The sequence below is a fragment of the Pipistrellus kuhlii genome, unplaced genomic scaffold (assembly GCF_014108245.1).
Source record: "Pipistrellus kuhlii isolate mPipKuh1 unplaced genomic scaffold, mPipKuh1.p scaffold_m20_p_12, whole genome shotgun sequence".
NCBI lineage: Eukaryota > Metazoa > Chordata > Mammalia > Chiroptera > Vespertilionidae > Pipistrellus > Pipistrellus kuhlii.
Genome location: NW_023425427.1, coordinates 23,832,206 through 23,853,964, shown reverse-complemented (window position 1 = coordinate 23,853,964; position 21,759 = coordinate 23,832,206). Strand labels below are relative to the sequence as shown.

Genomic DNA, 21,759 nt, shown 5'->3' with positions numbered 1-21,759 from the left:
TGGTCATGTTTGTCATTTTTGTATTGTAAATATTGTTCTTTGGAGAAGGGCTACAGGTTGAATTTCTTAGGTAGAGATGAGGCAAGGGTCAAAAAGAAATAGGAAATGGATAGGAGAACTTCTGTATAGGGATTCTATCGATAGTTTTAATAAAGCCAGCGCCTCCATTTTGACACTGAAGCCATATGGATATGGTGAGAAAGTCATCTAGAGAAAGTAGTTACTGAGATACTTCAGTGACATTGTCACCATTACTGCGAGTTGGTGTGGGGACAGGGAAGTACATAAACTAGAAAGAAGAAGGCCATGTGAAGGTAGAGACAGACATTGGAGTTGTGCTGCCACAAACCCAGCAATGCAAGGATTGCCAAAAATCACCAGAATCTAGAGACAATCACCAGAACTTTCAGTGTGGCCCTGCAGACACCTTGATCTTGGGCCTCTATTCTCCAGAACTGTGAAGAATGCATTTACATATATATATTTATATTTTTAAAAATATATTTTATTGATTTTTTTTTTTTTTTTTTACAGAGAGGGATAGAGAGAAACATTGATGAGAGAGAATCATTGATCAGCTGCCTCTTATACACCCCCTACTGGGGATGTGCCCACAACCAATGTACATGCCCTTGACTGGAATCGAACCTGGGACCTTTCAGTCCACAGGCCAATGCTCTATCCACTGAGCCAAATCGGTTTTGGCTACATTTATATTATTTTAAACTACCTGCTTTGTTGGAAGTATGTTAAGTCAGCCCTAGGAAAACAATATGGCTCCCAAGAGTTAAGTTTATCTGTCAGCATATATATATATATATATATATATATATATATATATATATATATATACATACACAACAAGCCACAAAACTGTTACGTGTTAAATGTTTTCAAATTTTATTTATCCCATGCCTAGCCAAGTGCAAGCACTGAACTATAGCTGTGGGGCTATAATGGTTAAAAGAGACAATAAAGTCTTTCTACCCTCATGGAGCTTACATTTCATTAGGGAGAGACACATATATAATTAACAAGTCTGATGAAATTGTCTCATTTGGCTTCTATATAGCCTGCATTCTTGTTCCCTTTTTTTTTCATCCACTGGAATTCTAACTGACCTTTCAGTCCAATCTTAAATGAAGCAACAAACTTGCCCATGGGCTTGGTGGCCCATGCAGTTGTGCAGGGCACAGTCACAGTCCTGACTTGTGCAATCCACATCCTTTGCAGTCAATGTAGAGGATCCTTGGATGCCACATTTGTCACATTTTTTTTCCCTCTTCTTCCTCTCCAAAAAATATAGCCTACATTTCTTTTCTCCTTCCTTCCTTCCTTCCTTCCTTCCTTCCTTCCTTCCTTCCTTCCTTCCTTCCTTCCTTCCTTCCTTCCTTCCTTCCTCCCTCCCTCCCTCCCTCCCTCCCTCCCTCCTCCCTCCCTCCCTCCTCCCTCCCTCCTTCCTTCCTTCCTTCCTTCCTTCCTTCCTTCCTTCCTTCCTTCCTTCCATTTTAAGGTCCTTTTCATCTTTCACTTTTACAGAATTTGTAAGTTTTCACTTCATACGTGTTTGATAGAGTTCTTGGCCTAAGTTAAGTAGATATGAACCCAGATCTGTCAGACTTAATGAAGCAGGCCCCTTTGTCATCCCCTTGACCTCTTTTGTGTACTCCTTTATTAATGGTGTTTTGCTGCTCTAGAAACCAGTTTGTTTCTTTTCACAGTATCCAGGCACCATTTCATGTGCCTGTTATTAAAGTCAGAGGATTGGATTGTCTTCTAGACCCAAGTAACCTTGTGTGAGTTATGTAATTCCTTGGGATTCAGGTTCTTTCTATATGAAGTGAAGGAATGGAAGCAGATAGATGCCCCTCGAACCTTTAATGAGTATAAGAAGCACACGTGTGACTTAAAATGTAGATTCTGATTCAGTAGGTCTGGGGAGTTGGGGCCAGAGATGCAGAATTTGAGCAAGCGCTCACATCTCAGTGCTGCTGGACCAAGCACCACACTGTGTAACAAGGGGCTAGATATCTTCTCTGGTCCTTCCCAGCAAAAGATGAGAACTTTCTTGCCTTGTTTGAGAGCCTATTAGTAGCTGTGACCTTCACATTGAGAAGCCCCACTGCTTGCTGTCTTCACATTCCAGGATTCTTACCATCCCAGCATACTGTGTTCAAAGGAGAGTGCAAAGAGCACTCGGTGCCATCCATAGTGCTCCATAGACCTGCTGTCTGAACTTCTTGTTTTATAGCTTGGCTCCCCGCCCCCCCCCCCCCCCCCCCCCTCAGTCTAAAGCTAAACCCACTATCCAATGCATAATTAGCATTCTCCTTCAGGTTACATAGTTCTTGTGGCTATTTGCCTTGGGTTTCCCTCATTCCTTCATCACACAGTAATGGTAGATTTATAATCATCCTGCTAACTATGATTAAATGTCTCAATTCTTTTGCTTTATGTGGCGTTCTTGGCCACTTAATTACACCACATTAAATGGTATGTTGTTGCTGTCAGTGCAGTTGGGTTGCATTGTGGATAGCATCTTTGGGTATTTTGAAAAATGTTTCTGTCAGACAATTTGAGCTGGTAAATAGAAATGCTGAGCATGCATAAATGCGCTTAAGAAATTATTTCTTTATTACTGTTTAGTTGAACTGATGGTGACACTAAACATTAAGACTTTGATGTTTTATACGGCATTCTTCCCCCACTAATTAACTTCATTAGCTCAGTTAATTACTGGGGAAAAATACTGTATAAAACATCAAAGTCTTGATGTTTAATCATAGCTTTAAAAAGAAGTTTTATACTCTTCGATTGCCAGATACATTCCAATTACCCAAAGGAAGGTCAAAATTTCTGTTTTCACTCTTCTGGCCTTCAAAGCTTTTCCTGATTCTTTTCTGGTAGACCATTAGTTACTGGAGCCTGGTGAAATGCAGACAAGCTAACAATGGCATGTGCAGGGCAAGATACCTTCCCACCAGGCTAACTGAAACTCCGTTTTTGCAAAGGCAGTGAAGACCTCTCCTGTAATGTGCTAATGGTGGGTGAAGGGTGCAACTCAAGGAGTTGCGGCATTTGTTTTTCTCTTGTACCCACTGCTTATATGATTAGCTTAGAGCCTCTTCATTTTTCTATATGTTAATACATGTTGTCCTTCTGAGCCACTTCTAATGTCTGGTAGGCATGTTTCCCTAGTGAACTCAAACTGTAAAACTGAGGAAACATACTTTGAAGGGATATGATTGCTTACCGGAATTCTTAAATGACCAGTAGTCAAGCAACAAGAACTCCTCAGGTATTTCCCTGTGGTGTGTGTTATATCAGTTTTTATAGTTTTTTTTTTTTAATCAAGTGGGGTTTACAATAGCAATAATGAAATTCAGATAAGCAATTATTGTAATTGACCTTGGCGATGAGTATCCTTGGCTTTTACCACAGTTTGCTTAATACCTGAGGAGGGCCAATTATCTCATAATGCCCACTTTATTGAGGTTATTGTTTTAATTATGACAATCAGAATACATCACTTTGTCAGCATTGTAGGGTCACACATAGGAACACCACATTCAAGCAATCAGAGAGCATATAAAGAGCATCGTGCCTCATTTTGTGACATAGTTGTGATTGAATTGTTCTCTTTCCCAACTCTAAACTTTGATTTTGGAATATGCTGTTTCTTACTAGTTAAATGTAGTTCATCCTGAGGAGAACAGCCACATAGAGATCAAGTCTGAGATGTAGTCACACTAACACGGAGCTAACTGTGTGCCCTCTGAAAGGGCTGGACGTGTGGTGGTTGCAAATGGGTAGGTGCGTCTCATTGATGAGACCTTATACCTGACAGCAGCCACAGTGCCTGCTCATTCCCACTATACCCAAGACCAGAGGCTCACAGTCTCTGAATCATCTGGGGGCTTCCAAAGAGTCAGGCTGGGCCCACGCTGGCCTATTTTTGTTTTGTTTTGGGGTTTGTTTGTTTTTTAAGCTCCATAGGTAATTCTGACAAGCAGCCAAGGTTGAATTTTGTTTGAAACCTGCCAATTTGTCTTATTCCTCCCAGCTCATGACCTTGTCCATTGTCCCACAAGACAGGACACCTTTTGGGGGGCTTTGCTCTTCACCTTTCTTCTTCCTTCATTTCCTCAAAAACAGCCTCCACACCTGCCCGAAACTCTGCAGTCCAGGTGTGGGCCCTGCAGTGGTTACTCCCCCATCCCAATAATTCCTGGGCCTGTGTCTCCCATGGGAAGTCTCAGTGGATAACTCCCACTTCTGAAACCTGAGAGCACTGTTTCTTATTCATGTCTCCCTATGCTAGTATAATTCAGTTTACTGTTGATCACAGAAATGTGTTTTCCTTTCCCTTTTTCCAAGTTTCTTTGCGTAAGAATCAGCTTTTATGCTTTAGCATCTATCTCAGATACCTGGTCTATCACTCCGTGGAAATACAATTCAGGTTTATTAGATCATCAGTTCTAATCCTCCCATTTGTGTTTCTCCCTTCTGTAATAAACCCAAAGGATATGGGTCCCATGAGCCACTTGACGTTGGGAGCATTCTTGTGGGCTACCTCAGACTACTGCCCTTTCTTTTTCCAGTAAGAGCCTATATCAGATTTCAGATACATGAAGATGACATCACTATGTTGACACACTTGATTCCATTCTAATTATACACATACATATATACTTACACACACCCATGCATACTTATGTGCACACACATATCTATATTTGTATGAGCCAATGGGTTACACCTCTATCTCTCTCTCAATCCATCTTCTTCCCTTCTCCAGCAGCCCTTTCCAGCCAGAAACACCAGCATCTTCCCACATGCTGCTTCCCTCCAAAGCTCTGTTACCTTGCAGGCCCACTCTTGTAAAGCAGGGACACCAAAAGTGATGACAGCTCAACTTGGATGAGCTGATTGGAAATTTTACTCTTTTTTTTTTTTTTTTTTTTTTTTTTTAACACACCTCTAAGGTTTATAGTGTATGCATCGTATTGGGCAACACAGTCTCTTCTGTTCTGAAGTGCTTTTAAAAGTATGACGCCAACTCTGGTCTTAGAACTTTCTAAAGATCTCTTGGGAGATTTCAATACACACACATATGTCATCTCATTGTTCCCCTTTGGTGGCACTTTGCATAAAACACAAACTTCACCATGGCCTGCTGGGCCCTTCCTAGCCCCTGTCTCCTCCCCGCATTGTCTCCTCATGCTCTCCTTCCATGGCCACACCTAGCCTTCTTGTCCCTTCTTATCACCTTAAGTTTTCCCCTTTGGGGCCTATGCATGGGCCATTCCCTCTGTCTGCAGCATTCTTTTTCTGGCTATTCAAATGATTGGCTCCAACATCTGTTTGCAGTGTCAAACTGAATGTTGTCTCTCTGAAGAGGCCACGGCTGACCACCTTGTTGTCTTAGTGTTAGCATTCTGTTTATCTCCTTTGTACCACATTGTCATTTGTACTTTTTAAAAATTAATTTTATTAACAATAATTTAATTGACTTCATTTGTTCATCCCTTACTAGAACAAGTGCTCTATGAGGGCAGGGTCCTCCTCCACCTTTTAATTGTGTTCTGAATCTCAGTGCTGTAGGGCCCAGCAGACTGCCTGGTACAATTGGGACTCCATTCAGCATCTGACGGTATTCAGTTATTAAGAAGAGATACATGCTGTGTTCCCTCACCCCATTAGTCCTGATGCCTCACTCACTTTGGAATCATTTGTCAGGTTCCAGTGTCACTCTTAATTCAATGTCATGCTAAAAGGTGGGTTTGACATGCATTCTACAGATAAGAAGAAAGAGCTGAACTTTGAAAGGGGCACCAAGCCAAGAAGGCAGAAAGATGCCTAGAATGAAGAACATGCAGTCTGAAATGTTTGAATCCGGACAGTGGTTTTTGCCCAGAATCCAAGGCTTGAGGAAGTGCCAATTGACCTCTTTCAAAGGAAGGCCAAGAGAAAACAATCACAGCCTCTCCTCTGCTCCCCAGGCCTCCTGCTGTGCCTGGATTGGGTTGAGTTGCTAGTAGAGGCCTGGCCTTTGTCTTTTAGGGCAGATTCCAGAAATAAGCATGAAAGGAAAGTAGTGTGCGTGCCAATTCTTGTAGTTATCTCATTTAGACTTTATGACAATTCAGTAGGATAAATATCCTTATCTCTGTTTTAAAGGTATGAAAATTGAGTCCTTGAGGGGTTAACATTGCCAGTACACAGTTAATAAGTACTGGAGTTGAGATTTAAAACCTGAGTGCTCTTCACTCTGGAGCAGCAATTTTCAACTGGTGTGTTGCAAGATTTGTGAAGTATGCAGTATCTGACTATTGAGTCAGGGACACTGACCTCTCTTCCCTTAGATTATCAAATTAAAAAATGGTAACAGCCAGCACAACAATAGCTATCCAGTGTGAATGAATCAAAATTACCTCCCCCCTCCTTTTTTGTCATATCAGCAAAGACTATATTTTTTTGGTGTGCCACAGAATTTTAGTAATTTATGTGTGCCATGAGATGAACAAGGTTGAAAATTGCCGTTTGAGCCTATAATTATTATTCCATTCCATCCCCTTCTCTCTAGACCCCACAGAGCTGTGAAACTGGTGCCTTATTCACTTGGTGTCCCCAATATCTAGCAACAGAGTAACCATTTAGCTATACTACATGACTGGACTGGCGTCACCACATGAGCCTTTGCTTACAGAGCCTATTATTCTTCAGCTAGAGGAGTAAAGCCTCATTTTTTTCATTTACTAACTAATATTGAAATTACTGGAGAGTCACCTGCTTGCAGTGGTCTGGATGGATTTGTCAAGGCTGCTAATGGCCTTTTTGACCCACTCTCTATTCCCCGTGGAAGGCAGGCCATGGGTACCTGTTCTAGCAGACTTTGTCAGTGGTTCAAAGTTCTGCGACATGACATATTTATTAATCCTGTGCTCCTGGATGCTTCTTTGTATGTACTAGGTTGTGGGGTCTTCTGCATTCAAGGTGCCTATTCCCTGGATGCTTATAAATTAAAAGATGAGCATGATAGTATACTGTTGATGACAGCAGAGGGCTGTCCTGTAATGGAATGTGTGTACACGTGTGTGTGCATGCGTGTGTTTGTGTGTGTGCACACACACACGCACATGTGAAGAGAGAGACTGACTTGCCACAAAAATCATATCTACACTTGTAGTTATTTTTATCTTCATTCATTCATTCATTTAGCAAATACTTACTAGATTGCACTTATGCTACAAAGTGCAGGATGTCCTTCCAACCGTATTTCCTATTAAATAGCAAAGGCATTCCACTGAGCTGATGTTCTTCCTTTTTAATAAAATAGTGATTGATCGAATGGTATTCACCTCGTTTCTCAGTGTGGTGAGTGAGAGTATTTTCTTCTAGTCCATTTTCAGCACGTCGCTATTACTGCACCATTTAGCTCGATGCCAAATTGCAGTTGGCTCCATTCAGTTCTGTTTACTCGAGTAGCACTATAATGATTAAATGTCACTGGGTACACTGAGTATACAAAAGTAATTAACCTAAAAGGACATGTTAGAATAAGGGTCAACAACCTCTTTAGCCCATAGTGCAACTGGCAGGACTAAGTATTGACAGAGGTATTGCTGGCAGGTGGGGGCCGGGTAAGGGGAGGGAGATGGAGGAGGGAAAGGTCAGAGGAGTAGGAGCTGCAGAGCAGCACTCACACTTGCTTGGGATGGCAAGTAGACAGAACTCTGGAACATTTTCCCTAGTGTCCTGGGATTATTTGAGGGGAGCAGGGAGATTTGACCTTGACCTGATTTCCTTTTCAACAACTCAGCCATGGTTCGACCAGAGTCATTGTGGCACACGTTTGACGAATTGACCTGTTCTTCCAATGTTTGTTTATTTTGTTCAGATCCTCGCAACTTTAGATCTAAGTTTTCAAATGAAAGCTGTAGGTTGAAATCATTTCTTTGGAATGATTTTAAATTATGTCTCTAAGTAGCTGTGTCTCATTTGTTTTCATTCCTCCATATACTGAAGTCATTGTTAAACTGACATTAATGCTTTATATACAAAAAATTCACATAGAGTTCTAGATGATGGTCTATGATTTAAAAATAGACCAATGTAAAGCTCTTTTAAAAAACAAAACAAAAAGTATTATATCTGTCTGCCCTATATTTGGCTTTCCCTTTCATCACTGTATGGTGATGATTTACTATCCAGGGAAAAAAGTATTGAGAATTTTTTTTTTCTTTTTACCGCATACCTCCTTGAGGGATAGACATTTCCAGGGATCCCCATTCTCCAAATGAGCAGCCACAGGAAAACTGCTGGCGCTGCACTCTTCACCTGGTGGTCAGTCAGGCAGGATTCATTTAAATCCTACCTTTTCAGTGGCCAGACTTGAGTGAGATTTGTTGCTCCCTGGTCACACACAGGTGATGAGTACATGATGAAGGATGAGGACAAGGGCTAACTAGTTGAAAAGTGTCTCCCTTATGCTGAAGATTTATCTCTTTTTGAATAAAGAAAAATTGGAGGCCTTGATACAATTATGCAACAACACATATTTCTTGCATGCCTACCCAGAGATCAAGCCTATGCTAACCTTGGGAGAAGGGGCCTGTGCATTTGATTAAGGGGGCAAACAGGGAAAAGGCACCACTATTGACCATCTTCTCTACCTGATACCATTCTGATCTTTGTTTCACTTTTATTTTTTGTATTTTTAATATCAGCACAGTCCTGAAAAATGTTTTACCACTATATCACTTTCAAAATTACCACTTTTGAAGGCTGACTCCTTCCTTTGGTGTGCCTACATATATGCCCCTGCATATACCACACACACACACACACACAATGCACAGCTATTCTTCTGACTTTGGCAATCATATTGAGTGCTAAGAATACAAAGAAGTAAGATACAATAGTGCATGCCTGTTAGGAATGCCTAATCTCTAATCTCAACATAATGAAAATAAGGTGGGCACAAGGAAGACATATGCATAAGCATTGGTGCATGAGCAATCAAGTGTTGTACTCATTTGTTTGTTCAGCAGCTGTTCATTGAGGCATTAAAGCAATTACTGGATTTTCATGTGATGAAACCAGGCATAGACCTTGCCTTCCAGGAACTTCTAATCAAAATAATAGTTGTGATATAAGTGCTAGGACATTTTAAAAGGGGGCTTTGATAGAGATTTTCAGAAGGAATCTTGGATAGCATAATTCACCAGATCTTTCTAAGAAGGTGGCATTTAAAGCTGAGATATAAAAGGTGAAAAGAGGTTAGTCACTCAGAGTCTTAGAAAAAGAGTTCTTGGCAGAAGCCTGTGCTGAGAGGTGAAAGAGATGGGGTGTCAGCACTCTGAGGAAAAGAGGCTTTCAACTGAGATTGGAGGAAAGAGGCAGCCGCCACATCAAGCCTGTACCTCTGTAAAGCACTAGATGTTTCTATTAATAGGGGTTGATTCCTATTCAAGACATTTTAGGCCTATGCCATCTAATATGGTAGCCACAAGCCACATGTGGTTATTGAGCACCAGAAATATATGACCAGTCCAAATTGAGATGTGCTGTAAGAGCAAAGATTTTAAAGACCTAGTACTAAAAAAGAATGCAAAATATATCATTAATAATTTAGATATTGATTACATGTTGACGGTGGTGGTGTTTTTTTGTTGTTGTTGTTGTTTTTTTGATACATTGCGCTAAATAAAATTGATTAAAATTTTACATGTTTATTTTAATTTTTAAAAAATCTGGCTACTAGAAAAATTTAAAATACATATGTAGCTCACATTCTCTTTCTGTTTGTCAGTTCTGTTCTAGAACACAACTCAAGTCAGTACTTTAATGAAAGGCCTTAAAACCCACAATAATTAAGTGATCACTAAGAACTATTTAACCCTTTGTGGTGGCAAAAAGAAGACCTGGAGTTTTTAAGGATTAGCAATCCTAAAACAGCTAGGCAATCTACCTTTAAATTGATGTACTGTCATTTCCTTCTCTGTTCCTGCGAAATTACCCTCTAAGATTATAGAATATATTTGCATGCATAATACATAAGGATATATATGATGCTCTGTAGAGTTAACACTTTGTAAGAAAAAAAATGTTAGCCTTTCAGATAGATTAAAACAGTTTACTGGGGGGAAAAATAGCAATATGAAAATACTTCCTTTTTCAATAAATGTTAATAGTTACTAAAATGAGGATTCTGGTCCACTAAGATACAGCTTGCCAAGTCTTAAAGCTGAGTCACTTATTTTCTCTGAACAACTAGCTACCCTACTTCAGCTTCTTTCAAAGTAGCTGTTAGAAAAAGTACGTACATATTTTGATTCAAGAACAGAGCACACACAGTATAAGAATAAATCTAACATCAATTCAGGAAGGAAATTTTTGGGCTCTAGCCCCCTTATTTTTAGGGCAATCAAACTCATGTAGTGATTCATATTTGTCAATGAGACTTAGTAAAATTGATTATAAAGCAGTAGGTGAATGAATGATTTAGGATATATTTTATAGGTGCTAAATGGAAAAAAGTAATCTCAGAATAAGGTGGTGAGTCTATATGATTAATATACATAGTGTCTGCATACAAGATTTGTAGAGGGAAGGGATTTCTTGGTGGAGGAGTACAAGTGCATGTAGGAATGTTAGGTCTTGCAAACTTGGAGAAGGTCAATTGGATTGGAGAGCATGCAGTGGCCTTGGGTGATTAGACAGTTTACTAGTAAAAAGATGTGACTTCTGTGCTACATTTGTGTGCACTGGCTTTTCTTTCTTTCTTTCTTTTTTCTTACAGTTTGTGGGAGGCTTTTAATCTTCTGCCATCTCTAAACTCAGGAGTGAGATTACTTGACTAATTTAGTGCTTGGGCTCTTCCCATCAGTGGTTTGGGAATATACTTGTCCTCTCTCAGTTCCTCTAGTTCCTTCCTCATGGGAACCACAGTTTGGACCACATGCAGCCAATAGCTGTCAAGAGGAAACTAAGGCATCTACACAAGATTTAAACCTGTATCTTTGGTGTCAGAGCATCTTGTTCCAACTGCTCAGCTCACCAGCTAAAGTAACAGTATTTAATGAAATTTCTGGGGTGGAGCCAACAGCTTTATTCCAGGAAGAGGAAATAACAGTCAAGAAACCCCAAGAGAACATTAAGATAATGTTCTAATTTAAAATCAATTTTATTGATGCCTTATAAATTATTACAGCATTTTATCCTGACCAAGTAATACATAATGCTGAGTCCATGGCAACAAAACATGAGTGACTGAATACTGGAGTGCTGTATATTGTACCACAGGAAGGAAAAAAACTATGTAGGACTTCTGTATTCTACCAGTAAGTATTTTCACCTCAGGGATCCTTACTGGAGGGCAAGGGTATTCAGTAAATACTGAGTGAACCAATAAGTGGGCTACGTTTGTGTGGTGGGTTCCACATGAGCAGTAGCTCTTCGTGGTGCTGGATGCTGTGCTTAATAGCATGCAAGCACTCCTGAATCCTCGCAGCAGCCTTCCAAAGAAGTACTCCAGTTATCCTTTCTGATTTGATGGAATTTTTATTACCTGCAAAAGAAATTCATCGTAAACCAAGTGTCTCTTACCCGGGGAGAAGCTGGAAGACCACGACAACAATGGGACATTTTAAAGAACTTGCTGTTCGTGAAATGTTATAGAAGGTGAAACCTTTATTAAGAACAGGCCCATTACTTTATATGGAGATCATATTAAATCCTGTTTTAGCAAGGGCAGGTCTGCAGAAAGTCCCAGTCATTTTTGAAGATTAATTTTGAGTTACATTAATTTGAAAAAAAGTGAGTTCTTTGAGGGTTATATACAGATTGTGCTTTTAATGACTTCCTTAATTTTTTTAAATATATATTTTATTGATTTTTTTTTTTTATACAGAGAGGAAGGGAGAGAGATAGAGAGTTAGAAACATTGATGAGAGAGTCATTGATCAGCTGCCTCTTGCACACCTCCTACTGGGGATATGCCCGCAACCAAGGTACATGCCCTTGACCAGAATCGAACCCAGGACCCTTCAGTCCCCAAGCTGACGCTCTATCCATTGAGCCAAACCAGTCCCGGCTGACTTCCTTAATTTTAAAAAGCTTTATTGTAATGAGCAATAAATTGACACTATAGTCAAGTATTTTACCACTAACATTTTAAGCAAACTTACACATAATTGCATGTGTTATCAGGCAATAAGAGATGTGCATTTTGACCAAATAATTTTTTAAAAGTTCTTATATTTTTTTCTCAGTTGAGGATTATTATTTTTTATCTCTCCTGGTTATTCCCTTATAAATTAGATAATAAACTTTAAAATGTTTTATTAGTTAAAAAGAGCTCTATAAACAGGAACATGTAAACATTTTGTTTACATAAAATCTCAATCAGAAATGCACTGGGATGGGGTTTGGTGTACATAGGTTTATTCAGGATATTTTTTCTTCAGGACTTGTTGAAAGTATTTTGTAACTGAAATGCCTGAGGACTTGTGACAAGATTGTGGTTGTGAGTTTGTTTCTGCTTAGGAATGGGTTGAGTCCCTGTGGAACTCCAGGAGTATATTGGCCTTTCTGAATTCAAGAAAGTCACCAATATTCGTCTCTGCTCTAGGTATTGGTCTTTTGCAGAGGAAATGGTGATTGGATACTTTGGTTATAGCATCAATAAAGGGTCTACAAGACTCATGACCTTGTCCTCTCCATCCTACCCATTCCCACTGCCATAAACATAATAAAAATTTGTTCCTGATCAAACTAATTCCTGTACAGAATAAACTACAGGTAGAGTAGATTTTTATGGTGCCCTCTGCCCTGTCATCATCCCCTTTATCTGTTTGAAAACAGATTTACAATTTAGTGCCAAGTAGATGGTGTATTTGAAGGCAATAGCTGATGGACACACAAGTAATGAAGGAGTTTATAGTTCTTGATCCTGGTTGTCCACTTGGCCTTTTAGCATACTTTTTCTGGTTGGAATCTTGTAAGTAAGCAGGGAAGTCTGAGCGCTGCACCTATGCAAAGGGAAAGCAGAATCAGCTTGATGTGCATTTGAAGTGAAATTAGAAAGTCCAATGTGGAGGTGGTATTTATAGTCCTTCCTGTAGTATTGAACCAAAAGCTTACTGTGATCGTCGAAAGGAGATATTTTGGTTAATAGCAGCCTATTGAAACCCTATCATTATGGACTATTTGTATATCTATGCTGAAGGGTAGTGCTACACAAATACCTAGAATAGTCCTTATGTGAGGCTTAAAATAGAAGATCCAAACCAGCTCTATAGTAAATAGCAATCCACAGTTTTAGTGCTGAGTTGCTTACTGTAGAGGGTTCAGTTGTCTGCCTGGGACAGTATCTTGTACCTTATGTGGATTTTTTCACATAGTTCTTCAAAGCAATGCAGTTGAGGAGGAGGATGGGGTATTGTTGACCACAGACTGGTTGAAACAGCAGCATCCCCAAGGCTACACACCTATTAAATTGAGACTCTAGACTCAAACCCGGGCAGTCTGACTCAGAGGATGCTCTTGTCTGTTAGTAAAGTCTGTGTGTGCCCTGTTATTAAAATTAGCTAATTATAACAATACTACCTCTTTTAAGGGTAATAATTTTTATAGAACTCTTTCTTATACAAGGGCATCTTTGATCATGAGGTGGCAGAGGAATAAAGTGAAGGGTCGAGTCATCTCTTTAGATTATGGAGGTATCACTTTTCCAGCCAACTTGTCAAACAGCCTTACTAAGTCTAGGTTGGATTTCAAACTAGGACCTATAATTTTTCTTATTTTGAGATAAACATGATTTGTAATCTATATAATAAAAGCCTAAGTGACCGTTATGGCAGAACACCAGAACATCTGGTCGCTATGATGCACACTAACCACCAGTGGGCAGACACTCAATGCAGGAGCTGCCCCCTGGTGATCATTAAGTTTCCACAGAGGGATTATATTAAATCTCAGCCAGAAGCCAGGCTCAAGGCTGGCAAGTGCAGCAGCAGTGGCAGGACCCTCTCCCGCCTCCACAGCAGAGCTAAGGAGCAGCAAGCTAAGCAGTAAGGAACAACAAGCAGGCGGCTGGTAAGAAGTGAGGGGGTCCCAGACTGTGAGAAGGCACAGGCTGGGCTGAGGGGCCATCCCTTCCTTTTCCCCCATGTGGACACAAGATGGCTGCCACGAGATGGCCAGCAGGGGAGGAAAGATGGGAGGGACCAGACCTGCAAGGGAGGGCAGTTGTGGGTGATCAGGCTGGCAGGGGAGGGCAGTTAAGGGAGACCAGGCCTGTGAGGGGGAGGGGAGTTAGGGGCAATCAGACTGGCAGGGGAGCAGTTAGGCATCAATCAGGCTGACAGGGGAGTTGTTAGGGGGTGATCAGGCTGGCAGGCAGAAGTGGTTAGGGGCAATCAGGAAGGCAGGCAGGTGAGCAGTTGGGAGCTTGCAGTCCCAGATTGGAGAGGTTGCAGGTTGGGCTGAGAGGCACACCCTCCCGTGCATGAATTTCATGCATTGGGCCTCTAGTATTTCATAAATGAGTGAGATCATGTGATATTTATCTTTCTCGGACTGGCTTATTTCATTTGGCACATGGATAGAACTATTCAATAGAAAGCATAGAACAATGCTTTCTAGTTCTATCCATGCTGTTGCAAATGGTAAGAATTCCTTCTTTTTATAGCAGCGTAGTATTCCATTGTGTAGATGTACCACAGTTTTCTAATCCACTCATCTTCTGATGGGCATTTAGGCCTGTTTCCAAATCTTAGCTATTATAAATTGTGCTGCTATGAACATAAGGATGCATATATTCTTTCTGGTTGGTGTTTCTGTTTTCTTGGGATATATACCTGAAAGTGATATTACTGGGTCAAATGGCAGTTCCATTTTTTATTTTTATTTTTAGAAAATGCTGTACATTTTCTAAAACATTTTAGAAAATGTTTTCCACAATGGCTGTACCAGTATTCCCACCAGCAGTGCAACAGGGTTCCTTTTTTCTCAGCATCCTCTCCAGCATTTGTCCTTTGTTGATTTGTTGATGCCATTCTGACAGGTGTGACATGGTACCACATTGTCGTTTTGATTTGCATCTCTCTGATGATTAGTGACTTTGATTATGTTTTCATATGTCTTCTGGCTTTCTGTATGTCCTCTTTCAAAAAGTGTCTATTTAGGATCTTTGTCCATTTTTTGATTGGGTTGTTTACCTTCCTTTTGTTAAGTTGTATAAGTTCCCTATAAATTTTGGAGATTAAACTCTTATTGGAGATAACATTGGCAAATATGTTCTCCCATGCAGTGGTATTCCTTGTTGTTTTGTTGATGATTTCCTTTGCTTTGCAGAAGCTTTTTATTTTGATGTAGTACTATTTGTTTATTTTCTCCTTAATTTCCATCTCCCTAGGAGTGGTGTTGGTAAAGACATTGCTGCTACAAATGTCTGCTATTTTGCTAAAGAATTAATTTTATGGATGCGCCTTTTCCCTTTTCCTCCTTTGTTTTCTCTCTATATGTTTTCTTTTCACTTCCTCCTCTCTTCTATTTCTTGTTACCAGCTTTGCAAGTGTGTACTAATGAACAAAAAGGAGATAAAGTCTCAAATGATCAATGACTTGTATGCTTGCACTTAAGCATATCCAAAGGACACAGACACTGGGGAGTGAGGACACAAGCTGGGGAGAGTAGGGGGTAATGAGGGGATGAGGACACATATGTAACACCTTAATAAAGAAAAAATAAAATAAAAAACCCCACATTGTTTAATGGCTGATGGTCTCTCAACCCAGCTTCCCTTTCTGATTTCAGAGCTCTTCAGTATCCCCGTCAGCCAGTTTCCGAGGTGCTGAGAAGCACAGAAACTCCACAGACTACTCCTCTGATAGCAAAAAGCAGAAAACTGAAGAAAAAGAAATTGCAGCTCGTTATGTAGGTTCATTCACCTTTGCTTTGGAGGCCAGTTTACCTTGCTTTTTATCTATGGCCATGTTACCCTTTAACTGTTACCAGCCAAAACTAGAATACAGGATAATAACGTCCTAAGAGTGTGTGTGTGTGTGTGTGTGTGTGTGGGAGGGGAGTGGGAGGTCAAAGTTTTGTCTTAACTGATTAGCCTGAAGTCCTGAATGGGTGCAGGAGTGAGGAGTGCACACATGTATTGACGAGAACAGAGTACTTTATCTGGCAAAGAATTGAAAACTTGAGTATTCCATATTATTATTTCTATAGATGTATTTGTTTCCCTCCATATATTTCCAGGTGGCTGAATTTTTTGTGGTCAGCTAGAAATGTCAAAGAAAAATATAAAATCATAGAAAACCTATTACAATGTTTAGATGACCTCCTGTGCTGAGGAGTACAGAAAGTCTATGGCCTGGGACTTGCAGAGTCATCCAGTATGTCCCTGGTATTGGTTGGCACTCATTTTTCTTCAGTGACTGGTTCATTTGGTAACATAGCAAAGGGAGCAAGCCAGATGGGACAGGGATGGAGGCAAGCAGTCCCCACTTCACTTCCTGTGATCTTGCCTAGCAGGACTGCAGGTCTGAGGGGCAGATGGGGGTGGGGTGTGGTGGAGGGCCTGAAAATAAGGGTTTTCATCTGAAAACTGCCAATGTTAAAATTATGGCTACTTACCCAGTTTTTTTCTAAAACACTAACAGAACACATCATACCCATGTGTAGGCAGATTCAGTGTGGGTGTGCCAGTTTGCTGCTGATACTATGCACATGTGTCAAACACAAGGCCCGCGGGCCAAATCCGTCCCGCCAGGCCTTGCAATGTGGCCCGCACCGCGCTGTCATCACTGCACTCCGCTGCGTTTCCATCACAATGACAGTTTATGACTGTTCAGTAAACCATTCGGCCCGCGATTTAGGCTGGATTTTAGATTTTGGCCCCTTCTCTGATTGAGTTCGACACCCCTACTATAGAGTAACAAGGAAGCTATAAGCTTCTAGTTTTTCAAACTGTACAATAGAATCATCATACTACCTACCTCAGAGCTTCCAGCATGAGGATTAAAGGACATAGTACACTGTAGAGTGATTAGCATCGTTTGGTACAGTTCATTTTTGTAAGACATGACCAGTTAATCTGGACTTAACTAGTATGATTTTTTTTTTAATGGGTGGAGGAGATAATACTTGTCACTTGTTAATACAGGACAGCGATGGTGAGAAGAGTGATGACAACTTGGTGGTTGACGTTTCCAATGAGGTATGTTTACGGCTCATTTAGCTTCTTATTTTTACCCAGCTTTAACAATGACTAGTGTCCTAACAATTGGTATCTTCATTGTTTTCTTAATTTTTAAAAGTACCTGCTTTATATTTACTTGGAAATTTTGCGTATTACTGACTTTCTGTGTTACCAGTGCTTGTTATTGCGATAATTTTCTATGATGTACAAGTGTGTTTTGCTACCACCCCAAACGCACACCAGACCTCTGCCTCTGTGTTAGCCTATAGATGTTATTGACAAGTGACTTGCCAATTTTTAGAGTTTGGATTTTTGTTTTAAATAAATACTATAAATGTGTAGTATTTTCTTTGACCTCGATACTGAATATTTTCTTCAGTGATTCAGTGACTGTTATCTATTCCAGAATATTTTGCATTTCTAAGCTATTAAATACTTACAGTTAGAAACGTCCACACCCAAGTACTCCAGCATTGTGAATGTTCTGTGCTGCATTAATACCCGAGATGTTACTTTGTAGGATCCCTCTTCCCCTCGAGGGAGCCCAGCACATTCCCCCAGAGAGAATGGCCTGGACAAGACTCGCCTGCTCAAGAAAGATGCCCCCATCAGCCCAGCCTCAATTGCATCCTCCAGCAGTACTCCTTCCTCCAAATCCAAAGAACTTAGCCTTGTAAGCAGTTCTCAGTGTTGCTATTTCAGGATGGTTGGGTTTGACATTTTTTTTCCTTTTCACATTTTTTTATAGGACATTTATTTCCAAATATATGTATATGTTCAGCATTCAAGTTTAATTGACAAGCATTTTTGGAGCAGATGGGTTTACCGATTTGTCAGTGATGGGTGTTTGTTTTGTGAGTCTTTCTGCAAGGCGAGAGTGGGAGGTGGGGACGTTGAGTAATACATGTCTTAGTGAAGATGAAGAAATGCACACTGGGGTCACAGTTTTGTCATCTGTGGTTTATGGTAAATTTAGTTTTTGGCATGGATGTGATTTTGTTGCTAGTTTTGGTTGAATTACCATGCTATATATGACTGCAATAATATTCCTTTTCTATCTAAAAAATAATCTTTCTATCTAAAAAAAATTCACCTTGACTCATACTACAAATCAGAAATGCAATTGAAACTGCTGGCAAGTCAGGGTGATCTCCTCATAACCCCCTCTGTGGCTATGCAGTTAATTTTGTTTTTTTTTTGTGGCACCCTTCTTTTTCTCCCCCGTTATTTCCTTGTAACCTAACATTAACAAGAACAAAAGTACAAATTTAGTTTTTAAGTAACCTTTTGAATTCACTGCTAAAGGAAAAAAAAAAAAAATCAACAGTTTTTTTGCAAATTAATGGACTATGTCTGACCAGGAGCTAGATTAATTTTTGTTTTGTTTGTTTCTCTGGCCTTTTTGCCTTTTCGGAATGGCAACTCCTCTGTGCTGATCTGTATGATGACTCAGGCTTGGATCTTTTCTAAGGGGATCTGTTAACCTGGAAGTCTCAGTGACTTAAACTATCCACCAGGAGCCCAACTCAAACCATTCAATCTTAAAATCACCAGCAAGTGGTGGTCATAGAACGCATGACCTGTTCGCATCCATAGGACACTCACCAGTTTTCTGGAAGTAGTCCACTTGACTCTAAATTCACCTTCCTTGTATGTTCTCCTGGACATTGGTTTTGTGGTCTCAGGGAACTCTTTTTAGCTTTCTTTAATTAATGAAAATAAAGGCCCAAGCTGAAGAACCTTTTCCTATTGTTTTTTTTCTCTTTACCTTCTTTTAAAATGTAAAACATCATTGTTTTTAAACATAATTCTTAAAACTGTGTTCTCATTGCCAGTGTATCTTATTGTATCTCTTGTTAGAATGAAAAATCTACTACTCCTGTTTCAAAGTCCAATACCCCTACTCCACGAACCGATGCACCCACCCCAGGCAGTAATTCCACTCCTGGATTGAGGCCTGTAGCTGGAAAACCACCAGGCGTCGACCCCTTGGGTTAGTAAAAAAAAGTTTTCTCCATATTTATATGTTGCTTGATTTTTACAGAAATTAAAGCAGCTTAAAGAGTGCAGTTCTTTAAGAGTTAATAACCAGCATTTTTTGGCTGTTTGACAAAGTTTCTTTTTTTTCTTTTTCTTTTTTAAATATATTTTATTGATTTTGTACAGAGAGGAAGGGAGAGAGATAGAGAGTTAGAAACATCGATGAGAGAGAGTCATGGATCAGCTGCCTCTTGCACACCCCCTACTGGGGATATGCCCGCAACCAAGGTACATGCCCTTGACCGGAATCGAACCCGGGACCCTTCAGTCCCCAAGCCGACGCTCTATCCATTGAGCCAAACCTGTCTCGGCTTGACAAAGTTTCTTAACCCGACCAGGCACGAAGTCTGGCACATAGTAAATGTTTAATAAAATAAAGTGAATGAACGAATTCTGATGAAGGCCTGGATGATTTTTGAGAATATAAAAATAAGCTTATTTGAATCATCCTATTTTTAATGTATATAAGAATGTCTGACTTCATTATTGTTACCTATGTTCTTTGTTTTTCTCTTTCCTCTTTCCTTGGTCTGTAGCTTCAAGCCTAAGGACCCCAATGGCAGTTCCTTGTCCATATCCAACCCCCTTTGGGATCGTGCCCCATGCTGGGATGAATGGGGAGCTGACCAGCCCTGGAGCTGCCTATGCAGGGCTGCACAACATCTCCCCGCAGATGAGTGCTGCTGCTGCTGCCGCCGCCGCTGCGGCTGCTTATGGGAGATCACCAGTGGTATGTCTGTGGTTTTTACAAAATAAACATTTCAGGGCACAGAGGATAATAATTCATGTTCTTCTAATGCGGTCTGTATAATTTGAGTTATTTATAGTGTGTATTTATAAATTAAACTATATGTAATTATATCATGATATCTATTTTCTTTTGTAAGGAGGGAATTTCTTTTTTATTTTCCATTTAAAAAAAAATCTTAAATCTACCAAAGGATAGCAACTATTTCAATAATTTTGTGAGTGCTTCCTTTCCATAATAAGCATGAATAATTATTAGTATATTTTTATGTATGTGCCACTCCCAATTATGTTACCTAGAAATCATAAACATCCCATCATTTCATCAATAAATAGATAATTCCATATATGTTTCTAAAATGTTATTTTTAAAGAATCTGTCTCCCAGGTTTTAGAAAAGATATTGAGAAAGATAAAATTAGTAAATGTAACTGTCTGTTTTTATTATTTTGCTTGCAAAAAAAAATGTAGGTTGGATTTGATCCACACCATCACATGCGTGTCCCAGCAATACCTCCAAACCTGACAGGCATTCCAGGAGGAAAACCGTGAGTACCTCTGTTCCCCTAGCTCACTGTGCACCAGGCTCTGGGTTCTGCTGGCCCTTTAAACTTTGGGCACTGCTAGACAGTGTAGGGCAGTTCCTGCGGCTTGCATTTTTTTTCCTTGTGAAGTATTTTCCATTTTCTCTTAGCATAAGAAAAGAGGTAATGAGGTGAGGTTTGTGTTTTCAATTTAAAATCTTGAGCTGCTAATATGAAAATGCAAATTGCTGAGGCGTCTCCAGCAGTCAGGTTGTCTCTACATCTGTTACTGTTTTCGAGGCAATTCTTTTGTTGCCTTTAAAAAAAAAAAAAGTCTCATATGTAAACCTGGATGCTCAAAATTTGAGCATGTTGGGAAAAGACATGCCAGACTTTAAAGGCTGAAAAGAAAGAAGTGTGGTTTTATGCTCAATTGTGTTTCCGGAAAAGTGGCTTGCTCTGTTGTCAGCTGGCTTCTTGTCTTGGGATCTGGATATTTGGAGTTCCTCTATTCATAGCACCCCTTGAGTCATGAATGCGAAACTTGTACACATCATTGTTTCAGCCTCTTCTTATACATTCTGATCTTGCCATATCTCATTCCACATCCTTCATTTCAATCCAGTATAACTTTCAATTAATATAACCATAGACAGGTCTCTCTGCTATTTGGCTTCATAATCCAAGATACAAAACATCTATACTAATGAAAAAGAAATATGCAAATTGGCCCTTCCTCCATGATGACCATCACCCAATCAGGAGTGAGTATGCAAATTAACCCAACAAAGATGGATTAATTTGCATACATAGACTCAGAGCAGCGGGGGGGGGGGGGGGGGGGGGGGGCAGGATGCCTGCTATGATGAAGAGGATGGGGGCGGGGGGAGGCAGCGGGAGCTACAGGAGTGGTGCTCTGGCTGGAGTGAAGACTGAAGGCTCTGGCCAGAATGAAGGTGGAAGGCAGAGGCCTGAGCGAAGGCCTAGGACCTAAGTGCTGGATGAAAACCAGTGCCAGCAACCAGGGGAAGGAAGACCTATTCTTGCACAAATCTTTGTGCAACGGGCCTCTAGTTTACTATAAAATAACACTGGATTTTCCTTTAAAATCACAGCTCGATTCCTCTCTTTTGGGAAGCATCCCGTCAGCCCCTCTCTACCTTATTAGTCACTTGTGTTTTCTATCCTCATTGCTCTTTCCTCTGGCATCCTGTCTGTCACCTATACACACCG

At 40.2% G+C, this 21,759-nt stretch overlaps 1 protein-coding gene across 18 annotated transcripts in view; it reads left to right on the top strand.

The window, feature by feature from the left end:
* The window catches only part of TLE4 (TLE family member 4, transcriptional corepressor), a 141,768-nt gene that overhangs the window by 101,198 nt on the left and 18,811 nt on the right, over nucleotides 1–21,759 (top strand). For 15 of the 18 annotated variants that reach the window (XM_036433716.2, XM_036433711.2, XM_036433705.2 and 12 more), the window contains 6 exons: nucleotides 15,823–15,942; nucleotides 17,180–17,233; nucleotides 17,736–17,888; nucleotides 19,076–19,208; nucleotides 19,792–19,985; nucleotides 20,474–20,550. In XM_036433716.2, coding sequence (XP_036289609.1) covers nucleotides 15,823–15,942; nucleotides 17,180–17,233; nucleotides 17,736–17,888; nucleotides 19,076–19,208; nucleotides 19,792–19,985; nucleotides 20,474–20,550 — 731 coding nt within the window. The remainder of the gene's footprint in view (nucleotides 1–15,822; nucleotides 15,943–17,179; nucleotides 17,234–17,735; nucleotides 17,889–19,075; nucleotides 19,209–19,791; nucleotides 19,986–20,473; nucleotides 20,551–21,759) is intronic. The other 3 variants (XM_036433714.2, XM_036433712.2, XM_036433715.2) reach the window with 1 other exon arrangement.